At 41.3% G+C, this 12,983-nt stretch overlaps 1 protein-coding gene across 2 annotated transcripts in view; it reads left to right on the top strand.

The window, feature by feature from the left end:
• The first annotated feature begins 3,678 nt into the window (after nucleotides 1-3,678).
• ARMH3 (armadillo like helical domain containing 3) overlaps nucleotides 3,679-12,983 on the top strand; it is a 158,906-nt gene continuing 149,601 nt past the window's right edge. The window contains exons 1-2 of one of the 2 annotated variants that reach the window (XM_060768246.2): nucleotides 3,679-3,769; nucleotides 12,218-12,329. In XM_060768246.2, the coding sequence (XP_060624229.2) occupies nucleotides 12,228-12,329 (102 nt within the window). In that variant the 5' untranslated portion in view covers nucleotides 3,679-3,769; nucleotides 12,218-12,227. Of the gene's footprint in view, nucleotides 3,781-12,217; nucleotides 12,330-12,983 lie in introns of both variants that reach the window. The other variant, XM_060768249.2, reaches the window with a different exon arrangement.

Raw genomic sequence — 12,983 nt, 5'->3', positions numbered from 1 at the left:
GGTTTATATGGCAGTGTAGATGGGTCCTCCTCCCAGGCTGGGTCTACACTTCTATATAATCCCCATCTTCTGAAATCAGATTATCTGCTTTGAATTGGGTTATGTTGTAGTGTAGACTCATTTAATCCAGTTCAAAGGAAGTAATCTGGATTATCTGTTTTGATAAATGTAACATGATTGTGTTCCTGAATTGTAAATATCATTTCCTAATTGTTATATGGAGCCCTCAGTGGCACAGTAGATTAAAGAACTGAGCTTGTTAACTGAAAGGTCAAAGTTTGAATCCGGGGAGCGGCGTGAGCTTCCACTGTCAGCCCGAGCTTCTGCCAACCTAGCAGTTCTAAAGCATGCTAATGTGAGTAGATCAATAGGTACCGCTTCTGCGGGAAGGTAACGGCGCTCCATACAGTCATGCCAGCTATATGACCTTGGAGGTGTCTACGGACAACGCTGGCTCTTCGGCTTAGAAATGGAGATGAGCACCATCCCCCAGAGTTGGACACGACTGGACTTCATGTCAGAGGAAAACCTTTACCTTACTAATTGTTATATTCACAGGGCACAGCCCCTGGTGGCACCCTTGTTCCAGCAGGACTGAAGACAGACAGGTCGGAGGTTTGAATCTGGGAGAGCGTGGATGAGCTCCCTATGTCAGCTCCAGCTTCCCATGCGGGGACATGAGAGAAACCTTCCACAAGAATGGTAAAACATCAAAACTGGCGTCCCCTGAGCAACGTCCTTGCAGATGGCCAATCCTTCCACACCAGAAGCAACTTGCAGTTTTTCAACTCACTCCTGACACGATAAAAACAAAAACAGCAACAACAACAACATGGGTCCAACAACTGGTCAAGGGTGCATCTTGATTTTACACTGTAGAATTAATGCAGTTTGACATTGCACAACAACAACAACAACAGCGTGGATACAACAACTGGCCAAGGATGCATCTTGATTTTATACTGTAGAATTAATGCAGTTTGACATTGCACAATAACAATAACAATAACAGTAACAACGTGGATACAAAAACTGGCCACACTGTAGAATTAATGCAGTTTGACATCGCACAACAACAACAACAACGTGAATACAAAAACTGGCCAAGGGTGCATCTTAATTCTACACTGTAGAATTAATGCAGTTTGACATCGCACAACAACAACAACAACAATGTGGGTACACCAACTGGCCAAGGGTGCATTTTGATTCTACACTGTAGAATTAATGCAGTTTGGCATTACTTTAACTGCCATGGTTCCATGCTATGGAATCCTGAGAGTTACAGTTTGGGGAGGCACTATCACTCTTTGTTAGGGAAGATTGAAGACCTTATCAAACTACAACTCCCATGATCCCATAGCTGTTAAATGTAGTGTCAAACTGTAATAATCCTACAGTGTAGATTCAGACTCCAAGTGAGTCTTGTTGTTTCAGTGAGACAACTACACCTAGAAAAGCAAATATTGCTGCAAAGTTTCCTGTTTCTGGATTTGTTTTAGATAACAAGTGGAGGCAAGGAATAAACAAACAAACCAATAAACTGGCCAGGAATATGAGCAGGGACTTGGAAGGCAGCCATTCTAAAGGAGGAATTCCTGTAAATGGGCTGACTGCAAGCAAGGAACCCTACCTAATAATGGGAGGAGACAGACGAAGTGCACAATTCTTGGCCAAAAACCAGGCCGATTGTGATGAAGAACTTTTTTCTGTATTGGAAGAGTTTCTGCATTCTTCTGCAAGGACAGCTTCTGAGATATAGTCTATAGATCATACAGCTACTCAGGGTGTGTCTACAGTGTGGAACAGGCCCGGGCAAACTTTGGCCCTCCAGATGTTTTGGACTTCAACTCCCACCATTCCTAACCGCCTGTTAGGAACGGTGGGAGTTGAAGTCCAAAACACCTGGAGGGCCAAAGTTTGCCCATGCCTGGCTTTGAAGCATTCTTGCTCCTTAGTTTTTTGGTGTATCTTCACCTGTCTGAGCCACTCTTTTGCACCTGGATAGGACTGGAAGATCTCAAGATTTGCATTTTAAAAGAGTTGCTGGAAGCCTAAAGTCTTCCTGCCTTGCCATGATGTCCGGTTCCAGGAACTGGCTGTTAGGAATTGTGGGAGTTGAAGTCCAAAACACCTGGAGGGTCTAGGTTTGCCCCTGCCTGGTGCAGTTTGACACCATTTTACCTGCCATGGCTCAGGGCCCTTCAATACAACCATCCCAGAATATCAAGGCAGAAAATCCCACATTATCTGAGTGTGGATTCCACACATAAAATCCCACATTATTTGCTTTGAACTGAAATATAAGGCAGTGTGGCCTCAGATAACCCAGTTTAAAGAAGTTCAAAGACTATTTTGTGGTTGCTCCCCGGCTATGGAACTCTCTTCCGAATGAAATTAGATCTGCCTCCTCCCTCCTGACCTTTAGGAAGCAAGTGAAGTCTTGTTTGTGGAACAAGGCATCTGCAGAGTGATGGCTGAGACCGGAAATGGACTAAGGTATTGACCACAATGTGCGGACTGAGTTGGACATTGCTTTTATCCTGGCAAATGTTTTATTATGCTTTTTACCTGATATGTATTCTTAACTTATTGTTTATATACAATGTTTAAAAGGTTTGTTTGTGAGCATTGAATATTTGCTGTTAGCCGGTCTGAGTCTCTCTACGGAGGTAGAGAAGACCGGGATACAAAAGTTTTAAATAAATAAATAAACAAATAAGTAATAAATATTGTGGGATTTTCTGCCTTGATATTCTGGGTTATATGGCTGTGTGAAAGGGCTCCCAGTTCAAAGCAGATATTGTGGGATTTTCTGCATTGATATTCTGGAATATAGGGCTGTGTGGAAGGGCCCTCAGTGCCAGAAAAAACTGGGATTTTGAGTTTTGCAAGGTCTTTAGTTTTCTCTGCCAAAATGTATTGGTGTCTCCCCAAATACAACTCCTATCATTCCATAGCACTGAGCCACAGCAGTTAAAAGTAGTGACAAACTGCATTTATTCTAGAGCAGGGGTCCTCAAACTAAGGCCCGAGGGCCACATACGGCCCTCCAAGGTCATTTACCCGGCTCTTGCTCAAGGTCAACCTAAGTCTGAAATAATAATAATAATAATAATAAGACTTTATTTGTACCCCGCTACCATCTCCCGAGGGACTTGGTGCGGCTTACATGAGGCCGAGCCCGCAACACAATAATAACAATAACAGCAATAATACAAAAACAATACAAAACTCATAGCAAAATAAGCAAAAACAATAACAATAACACAACGCATTTAAAAACCAATGACTTGAAAGCACACAACAACAATCCTATCTCATCAGCTAAAAGCAGGTCCACACTTCCCATTGAAATACTAATAAGTTTATATTTGTTAAAATTGTTCTTCATTTTAATTATTGGATTGTTTTAAGTGTTTTTTGCACTACAAATAAGATATGTGCAGTGTCATAGGAATTCATGCATTTTTCAAATTATAATCCGGCCCTCCAACAGTTTGAGGGAATGTGACCTGGCCCTCTGTTTAAAAAGTTTGAGGACCCCTGTTCTAGAGCGTAAGAGTGGATCTTTCCCCTATTTTCCTTTAATCTGTGAACCCCAGCCTGGCTCTGCTTTTTTAATAAACAGAAGAGACTCGCACTAGGACCCAGTGGGAACTGATACTTGCAGCCCTGTTGTGGGAGGGACGCGCCTGCGTACTGTGGAGGAGGCGGGGCGTAGTTTTTAGATGACGCATGCGCAGAGGGAGGCGGGCATCCCACTCAGGTAACAGCGGGGTATGTTCTCTTGGGTTGGAGGGATCTGGCCTGACTGAAGCCTACATCCGTGTGATGGAGGGAGAGCCGGGCTGGCCTACACAGCTGGGGCCAGAGGGGTGTGATGGGGCCGGGCAATAAAACATGACGGGGAGAGAGGAGGAAGGGACATGCAGGGCTCCAGGTGGGGCTTTACATAGGAAGGTCGCTCAGGGCCATTTGCCACCACAGGGAGGGCCTGTTCCTGTGAGAAACCCACTCTGCATGTGTGTATATATTCAGCAGTGAGACTTTTACACTGTGCAATGAATGCAGTTTGATACTGCTTTAACTCCAATTTCTCCAATTATGGGATCCTGGGATTTGTAGTTTTTGCCATGACTTTAGCCTTCTCTGCCAGAGTGTAGTTTCCTCAACAAACTAGAAATAATCATAATAATCTTCATTTATACCCCGCCACCATCTCCCCAAAGGGGACTCGGAGCAGCTTACATGAGGCCAAGCCCAGTGATACATTACAGCAACATAAAATATAAACAACAAAATAACATCACAATAAAATTAATAAACCAATCGAAATAACATAATGGAAAATAAAACACAGTGGCATTTAGCGTGGTGAGATGTGTTCCACACTGGGCATGCATACCCAGCAGCAGAGTAGCATAGCGCAAGGGCAGATGTCTTCACTGTGTCTGATTGTGATCCCCATGTTGTGCCAGTCAGCTTTCGTATGATATTGTTTCTAGCACCCACTTTTTGCTTGATATTCAGGCAGTGCTTCTTGTAGGTCAGAGCACAGTCCAGAGTGACTCCCAGGTATTTGGGTGCGCTGCAATGCTCCAGTGGGATTCCTTCCCAGGTAATCCTCAAAGCTCGGGATGCTTGTCTGTTCTTAAGGTGAAAGGCACATGTCTGTGTTTTAGATGGGTTAGGGATCAGCTGGTTTCCCCTGTAATAGGCAGTAAGAGCACATAGAGCTTCGGAGAGCTTCTGTACAACCATTTCAAAGCTCCCTGCTTGAGCAGTAATGGCACGATCATCAGCATAGATGAAGCTCTCTGTCCCTTCTGGCAGTGGCTGGTCATTTGTGTAAATGTTGAACATTGATGGAGCAAGCATGCTCCCCTGAGGTAGGCCGTTCTTCTGTTTCCGCCATCTACTTCTCTGGCCCTGGAACTCAACAAAAAGCTGTTTTGTAGCAGGTTTCCTATGAGACAGGTGAGGTGGTAGTCCTTTGTGATATTATACATTTTTCTCAGGAGGAGGCAGTGGTATCATAAGCTGCTGACAGGTCTATGAAGACATCTGTGATCTGCTGCCTTTCAAAGCCATCTTCTATGTGCTGAGTCAGGTTCAGCACTTATCATATAAAATGATAAAGCACTGGATGAGATAGCAATGAAAAGTTACATTTGTGGGGGAGGAGCTCGTAGGGGACTGAACAGTGGAATTAACCTTTCAATAAGGTGGGAGAAAGTGCATTAAGAGGGAAGCAGTGTAAGTAAAACAACAGGACTGGAATATATGGTCACTCTAAAGGCACATCGAAAAAGCCAAGTCTTTAAATCAGGGGACTTCAAGCTAAGGCCCAAGGGCTGGATACGGCCTTCCGAGGTCATTTACCTGGCCCTCGCTCAGGGTCAACCTGAGTCTGAAATGACTTGAAAGCACACAGCAGCAACAACAATCCTATCTCATCAGGCAAAAGTCAGTATCCACCGAAAGGTGATCAAAGTCATGCTTGTGGGCATAGACATTCCTAGAGAGATGTCTTCCCACTAATAAGTTTATATATTTGTTAAAATTGTTCTTAATTTGAATTATTGTATTGTTTTAAGAGTTTTTTCCCCCACTCCAAATATGTGCAGCGTGCATAGCAATTCATTCATGTTTTTTTTTCCTTCAAATTATAATCCAACAGTTTGTGACTTGGCCCAAAGTTTGAGGACCCCTGCTTTGGATCTTTCTTAAAAGCTGCTAGGGTGGGGGCTTGATTTATAAGAAATGTTGAAGCATATCATCCCCACAGAATACGTATATGTTCATATGAACATAATATGTTCAAATTTCAAGGTGCTGTTATCCCCTTTTTGTTTTTCTTGTTCAATTAATGTGTAACATCCTCCATTGTCTCTTTTCCATTGAGCTATCTTCTAGTTGACTTGCTCACTTAGTATTTTTAAAATTGTTCTTCTGCAAATCTTGTAGTTCCCCTGTACATGTTAATCTCATCCCCTTTTCTCATTAACTACTTTTTGATTCTGTTTCTTTTGTCACTGTCTAAGTCATTTTCTTCCTCCTCTTTAATGGATACAAATGTTCAAATTGCTTCACTGTTAACATTAACTAGTTCACAAAACACTTTTGTTTTTGAAAACAAGCATGTTCGATATACTTCAAAGCATCTTGGTATTTATCAAAAGCAGAGTAGGCATTGTGACCCTCTAAAGATTGTTAGATTTAAATTCCCACAGTTTCTAATAAGCGTAATAGCGATGAGGGTTGCCGAGAGTTGCGGATCACTTGTTTGTGGTGAAACATGTGTTGCCCATCCCTTATCTAACAAGAACAGATTTCTTGGCTTGCATGCTGTTCAAGCTCTGACAGGGCTAGGCAGATCTGTTTTTAATCACCTTAATGTGTTTCCTTATACACTTCCTCATGGCAATTCTGCAGAGTTGTGAACAGTTCCATTTCAAAGATGGACGGTACCTTTATTTTCAAGTGTGTTGTTAACTGGATCACTAATCATAGAGGGGTTTTTAAAGGTCTTTCACATATTAAAAATTGCTCATCGAAGTACTCTGCTGAGACAAAACATGGCTGGAGATTTGAGCTCCTGTTTTGACTACTATTTTACTAAAATACATATTGACTCAGAGAATGTTCCAAAGTTAGGGTGCTCAAATGAAAAAAAAGCATGTCCTGGAAGGTGACTATATGAGCCTCACATTGATTACTCAGAAGGAAGTGCCTTTTATATTACACTTACAAATGACATAAACAAGGATTCGTTTGTATATTTGTATCTAAAGGAAATCAGTAATGGATTATTTATTTATTTATTTCCAACATTTCTACCCTGTCCTTCTCAGTCCCCCGGAGTGGGGTGGGGGTGGGGGCTCAGGGCAGCTTACATTCGGAACAATTCGATGCCGCAACATACAAACAAATACAACAAATAAATCAACAATTTAAAACACTAGATAAAAACATTAAATTAAAATAAGTTAAAAGCATTATTGCCAAACCATATAACCATTTCCAGTCCAATTCTACATCCACAGTATTGTTATGCCTGTTGTCCAAAACCCTGGTCTCAGAACCATGATTTCAGTTTCTTCCTGAAAGACAGGAGGGATGAAACCGACCTAATCTTGCTGGGGAGTGAGTTCCACAAGTGGGGGACCACCACCAGGAAGACACTGTCCCTCGTCCCTGCCAAACGCATTTGCGTAGCTGGCAGGACTGAGAGCAGGGCCTCCCCAGGCAATCTTAAATTGTGAGGCGGGATGTAAAGGGATTATTGTTAGTATGTCTGCCATTTTCCAGAAAAAAAATATTCTTTGTTATACCAACAGTTCCGACTTATTTTCACTCTTATATGTTGTCATTTTAACGTCAGTATGTCCATTCTGAAGTACTAAGAACAAGGTTGGAGTTGATGGACTATGGGTTAAGTTACTGCCTGACAGGTTTTGATATGACAGTCAGAAAATAGCAGATCAGCAAGAGTTTGTCCATTACAAAATTGATCTGATTCTGTTTTCCTCTATAGGCAAACATACTATAAGTTTCAAATAGCACCATATATTGAATGATGAAAGATTGCCATAGCTGTCCATGGCAGACTACATGGATGCACCTGTAATTCTTTTTCTTACAGCAGAATTAAACAGGTTTTGTTGGGAGATTTGATAATTTACGCTAGAAGCTTGGTTTTCTTAGGAATGTATAGTTTGGGTTCAAATAATTGCAATTGCTGCAATGGTAGAGTTCACTATGAATTACTTTTCTATGACATGTTTATGTCTATGAAGTCTTTTTGCAGTTTTCACTGAGGCATTTGGAACCTATTGGTCATGTCTTAATTCCGATTAGTTACTCATGGGCAAATATGTATATATCAGTGGGGTCACAAGGCACTTAATTGAGAAGCATTGGAACCATTCTGATGGGAGAGAGCATTGTGAACTTAATTTCCTTCCATTTATCACCCGTAGTATAAAGACATTATAATCATGAGATGCAGTTGCAAATTATGTTTGAGAAATATGAGATTTTATGATGCGTTGTATACCATTTAACTCTGCCTCTCAATAATATTTCCAGTGCTTCAATCAATTATATTTTTGGTATCTGTTTGGGTTTGGTGCTATTGCTCTGCACTTTTGTTTGAGCAAGCCTGACTTTTGAGTTGACAGCATGCAGACATACAGACCAGAAAATCTGCTGACTAGAGCAAATACTTAGCAAGGTTTACAAACATAGCTATTATGACAAGCAAAACTTGATGTAATGGTATCCTGCTCTCTAATAATTCATGGCATGAATTGGTTTCATGAACTTTTTAAAAATGAAGAATAAGTGCCTTCCTGTTGCCGAGTGCCCTGCTGAATTAGACAGCTATATTTGCGAAATAAGTGATTTTGACTGCGGGGAGAACAGTCATCCTTCTGACCTACTAGTCTCTTGATCTTAGTCTCTTGATGCATCCCCAGTTGCTGAGGGCTCTTTGTTTGCGCTTGAGCCTGGTGGGGTTGTGTTCTGGCCTTGCACGGCAATCCCTTAATGGTTCTTTGGCACAAAAATATTTCAACAGTTTTTCTTGGAAGAACTGACTTTTGTAAAATTAGTGGGGGAAAGAGGAAGAGTGAGAGTGATCATGAGACCAAACAAACCCTTGAAGTTCCAGAAAGGGGATACTTGTGCTGTTGCTTGGGATGTCTGGTGTAGAGAGCTATAATAATAAAGAGATCATTTTAATTGTTGCCTCCAGCCATTTTCTTACTCATGAGTGTGCTCTGTCTGGTTTTAGTGAGGCTGTGTCCCAATTCCAGTTTTGGTTAGAATCGGAACTTTTATTCTGTGATTAGCCTTCCTGTCTATTCCTTTCTGTGTTCCCCATTTGTATTTTTGACTTTTGTGGATTTGATTATTTACAGATTTGATTTAAGTGTTCTCTAAAAGTCATTTCCCCCCCTTTTTTTGGGGGGGGGGGGGGTTGTGGCCATATATATTTTTATTTCATTTTCACACTTGTATACCATAAGAATGGGGAAAGGTTAAGTAAAGTACAACAACTTGATTATGGAATTTTGTTAATAACTTAGGTCTATCCATAAGTCTAATGTACATCCAAGAACGAGAAAGGCTATTGTTATACAAATTTCTATTTTTAAAGTAGTTCCATTCACAATGTCATTTGCTTAGGAAAAACAAAAAGAATTGTGTTGTTGAAGGCTTTCATGGCCAGTATCACTGGTTGTTGTAAGTTTTCTGCGCTATATAGCCATGTTCCAGAAGCATTCTTTCCTGATATTTCACCTAAATCTATGGCAGGCATCCTCAGAGGTTGTCAGGTCTGACCTGACAACCTTTGAGGATGCCTGCCATAGATGTGGGCGAAATGGCAGGACAGAATGCTTCTGGAACATAGCTATACAGCCCAGAAAATTTACAACAACCCCAAAGAATTGTTTTTTTATTCCATTAGTCTTTCTTGTTAATTTTCTTTCTTCTTATATTGTCCTATTTTTTCCTAAAAATTCTTGAGGCCTTCAGGTATAACTCTGTGGTCAGTATCCACCGAAAGGTGATCAAAGTCATGCTTGTGGGCATAGACATTCCTAGAGAGATGTCTTCTCGGTTAAAAGAAGTAGCAATTTTTCATTCATGGCCTTCCACTTTCATGGGAGCCCTGTGCTCCTTTTCCCAGTGAATATAGTGGGTCTGACTGTATGTGCTTTTGCCTTACTAGGCATCCAGTGGAAGTGCTGACATCTGCTGCTCAAATCCTGGCTGCATGTATTGAAGAAAAATGTTAGTTTTTGTAGAGCCTTTAGAACATTGGAGTGATGGCATTGGTTATTTTATTGGCTCTGATTTCAATGTATCTAATCCAGTTAGAGCACAGAAAATAGGATATGTGCAAGCTTGTGCTGCTACCTCTTGCCCCAATCATGTAAGAGATGGAAAGAAACTCCTTTCATCATCCACCTCTTTTCCTTTCCCCTTTCAACTTTTTTTTCAGATTAGTGAAATCTGATTGCCTAGGATACAGGGAAAGAGAATGGGAAAGAATTTGGGAATGAGAGGAAGTCACTGTTGTAGCAATTTTTATAGCACACATTTGCATTCTTTTGTAGTCACTAGAAGCCCCTCAGGCTTGAAAGCTGTATGGCTGACAGTCCGGCGAACAGAAAGTTGTAGGAATGTGATAATGACAGTACAGTGCAGTTTTATTTCTCATCATTGCTAATGGAGATCTATTTAAATCTGGCCGAAAGTGGACATTTTTTTTAAAAGGTAGTGATGCATATGGTTTCTACAAGATGTCTCATAGACCAGGTGGATCTACCGTAGGACAGTACTCAGAAATTGACTTTCTGAGTGAATGTTGAAACTTATACCTATTTCTGGAGAAAAAGCTCCAAGAGCAAAATTGCTGTGGTAGTCTCCCTTTTATAAACAGATGCTGCCAGTTTGCTGTAGGCTATATATCTCTATGACAGGTGTTCTCAAAACTTTTCAGCTGCGAAGCAAAAGTTTCCTAAATGTGTTTGTGTGTTTGTGTGGGGTGCAGCATGGGCAAACGTTTTGACCAACATAAACAACAGCATTTCAGTGAATGACCCCAGGGGCCATCCAGTCCAACTCCCTTCTGCCATGCAGCAAAAGCACAATCAAAGCAACCCCAACAGATGGCCACCCAGCCTTTGTAATAATAATAATAATAATAATAATAATAATAATAATTACAGTAATAGGAGCAACCCCAGGGGCCATCCAGTCCAACCCCTTTCTGCCATGTAGAAAAAGCACAAACAAAGCACCCCCTGAGTGGTAAGAGGAAAATAGGGTTTTGGAAGCAAGCAAGGCAAGGGGGAATGGTTGTGAGAAGTGAGGAAGGTGAGGAAAAAGGCTTTTGTGGGCAAGGGAGGGGAGGAAAAAAGACTTTTGGGATGAATGTGGCAGGGAGAGAGGGAGGAGCAGGAAAGAGGAGGAAAAATTTGGAGAGGAGGAGGAAGCCGTGGAGTCCCTCAGTATGCTTTGTTAAGCTCCAAGTGCTCTGCGGACAACACTTTGAGAACTGCTGCTCTAGGGTCTTCATTGTTTTGTTGCTGAAAGAACCTGGCAGTTGCCTTGTCTTCTGCTTCAGACTGCATAAACATAGATGTCTCTGTCTTTAAACAATATTGTTCTCAGGAGCTGAGTAGAGCTGGCAGGGAGTCTTGAGAAAGAGAAGCTTCTGCACCTTGTCTGCAGGGTGTATGGCTGAGATGAGGAATTTACTTCCCCCATAAGACAGCTCTTCATTAATGCATTCTTTTGCGTGACTTCATATGTTACATTATGCCAAGGTGAATTTAGGTACATTCAGTCTTATCCCCTGGAGCATTGTCTGTGACACATACACTCTAACCACCTTATCACATTGAGAAATTTCCCAGTCGTTGGACACTTCAGCTTCTTTTCAAGCTTTGAGGGGCACTGAGCTCATCACATGAGTTAAACTACTTCTTACTACCATGCATACCCCTCCCTGGTTGAAAAGAGGCAAAAGTGTCCTGAAAGGAGGGAACTCCAATAATCTGACCTCATCACATTGAGAAATTTCCTCCTTGTAGGACACTTCCGTCTCTTTTCAAGCATGGAGAGGCACAGAGCACATCACATGTTTCAGGGTTGAAAAGAGGCCGAAATGTCCTGAAAGGAGGGAACTCTGAACATGGGGCAGCAATCATGTCCAGAGCTCCTACCTCTTATCGCACTTTACTCCCATGTTTACAACTGAAAAACAAGGAATGAAAACCATCAAAAGTTTCCTGTCTTGTTTTATTGCCCCACCGTCAGCAGTCTCTTGTGTCCTATGAGATTTGATGCAGAACAATATGATCCCATGGAAAGAAATGGTTTTAGCCTGATTCACTGTCTCTTGTATTCTATGGGGTTTGGTGCAGAACAGTGGGATCTCATGAAGACAAATATATTGCTAGCTCTTAAGTTGCCTTTTTTCTTTCACTAGTTCTTTTACTGCCTTGCTAAGTTTTAGGAGGCCAGGATTTGATGGCATGACATCTCTGTTCTGTGTTATTGTATACAGTAATGACTAAAGTGCGTTGTGAACTATTACATTGGCTAAAACAAGAATATTTAGAAATGTTGAAAGGCCTGTGGAAATCTACCTTGAGAGAGAACTTTTCTCAAATGTCATGTATATTTTAATCTATAGTTGGTAAATCATGGCACAAGCTGAGAAGAAAGGTGGATTACTTCGAAGATCATCAGCCAGTAAGAAACCCTTGAAAGAAAAGGTTGTGTTGATGTATGATGAAATATTTACGGTAAGATATGATTTTATGTTCCTTTCAATGTGCCATCTTGTTTAGTTTGCAATGGAGGGTTCAGTTCTGCTGAGGAGTGTTGGACAAATGGGCTTATTAACAAAAAACCCTCCTCATAAATACACAACAGAGTAACTTATTAACAGCAGCATGACCCAGCAACAGTGGCCAAAAGTGAGAAAAAGAACAAAAACACACAGACCAATGTTATCTCTTCCATAGGAGGCTTTTCTTCGTAGTAAAATAATATAGTTGCACTATTTACAATAACAAGGTTTCCACAACATAAATAAAGTCTTTTATACTTCCTTCTGTGCTTCCATGCTGGGCTTCTTCCTCATGCAGATAAAGAGCTTCACTCTCATTGGGTTTCCTCTCACACTGAACTTACACAGGAGCTTTACATAGCAGCTTTACATACGGCTTTACACACAGGGCTTCAACCTGGAACTTCTCTCACCAAAGCTTCTTACACACAGAGGTTTACCTCACACTCCTCAGGATCACACGGGGTTTGGCCTAATGACTCTAACAGGCTTCGGCCTACTAACTCTTTCAGTGCTTGACTCACATTTTTGTAATCAAAAATACCCTGTTAAGCCAGACTGTCTTACATCTGTTTAAAATGCATATCTTTCTATGTCCGCTGTCTTA

Source organism: Anolis sagrei, chromosome 3 (assembly GCF_037176765.1).
Source record: "Anolis sagrei isolate rAnoSag1 chromosome 3, rAnoSag1.mat, whole genome shotgun sequence".
Classification (NCBI taxonomy): domain Eukaryota; kingdom Metazoa; phylum Chordata; class Lepidosauria; order Squamata; family Dactyloidae; genus Anolis; species Anolis sagrei.
The sequence above is the reverse complement of the archived record's forward strand: the minus strand, read 5'-3'. Positions and strand labels throughout refer to the sequence as shown.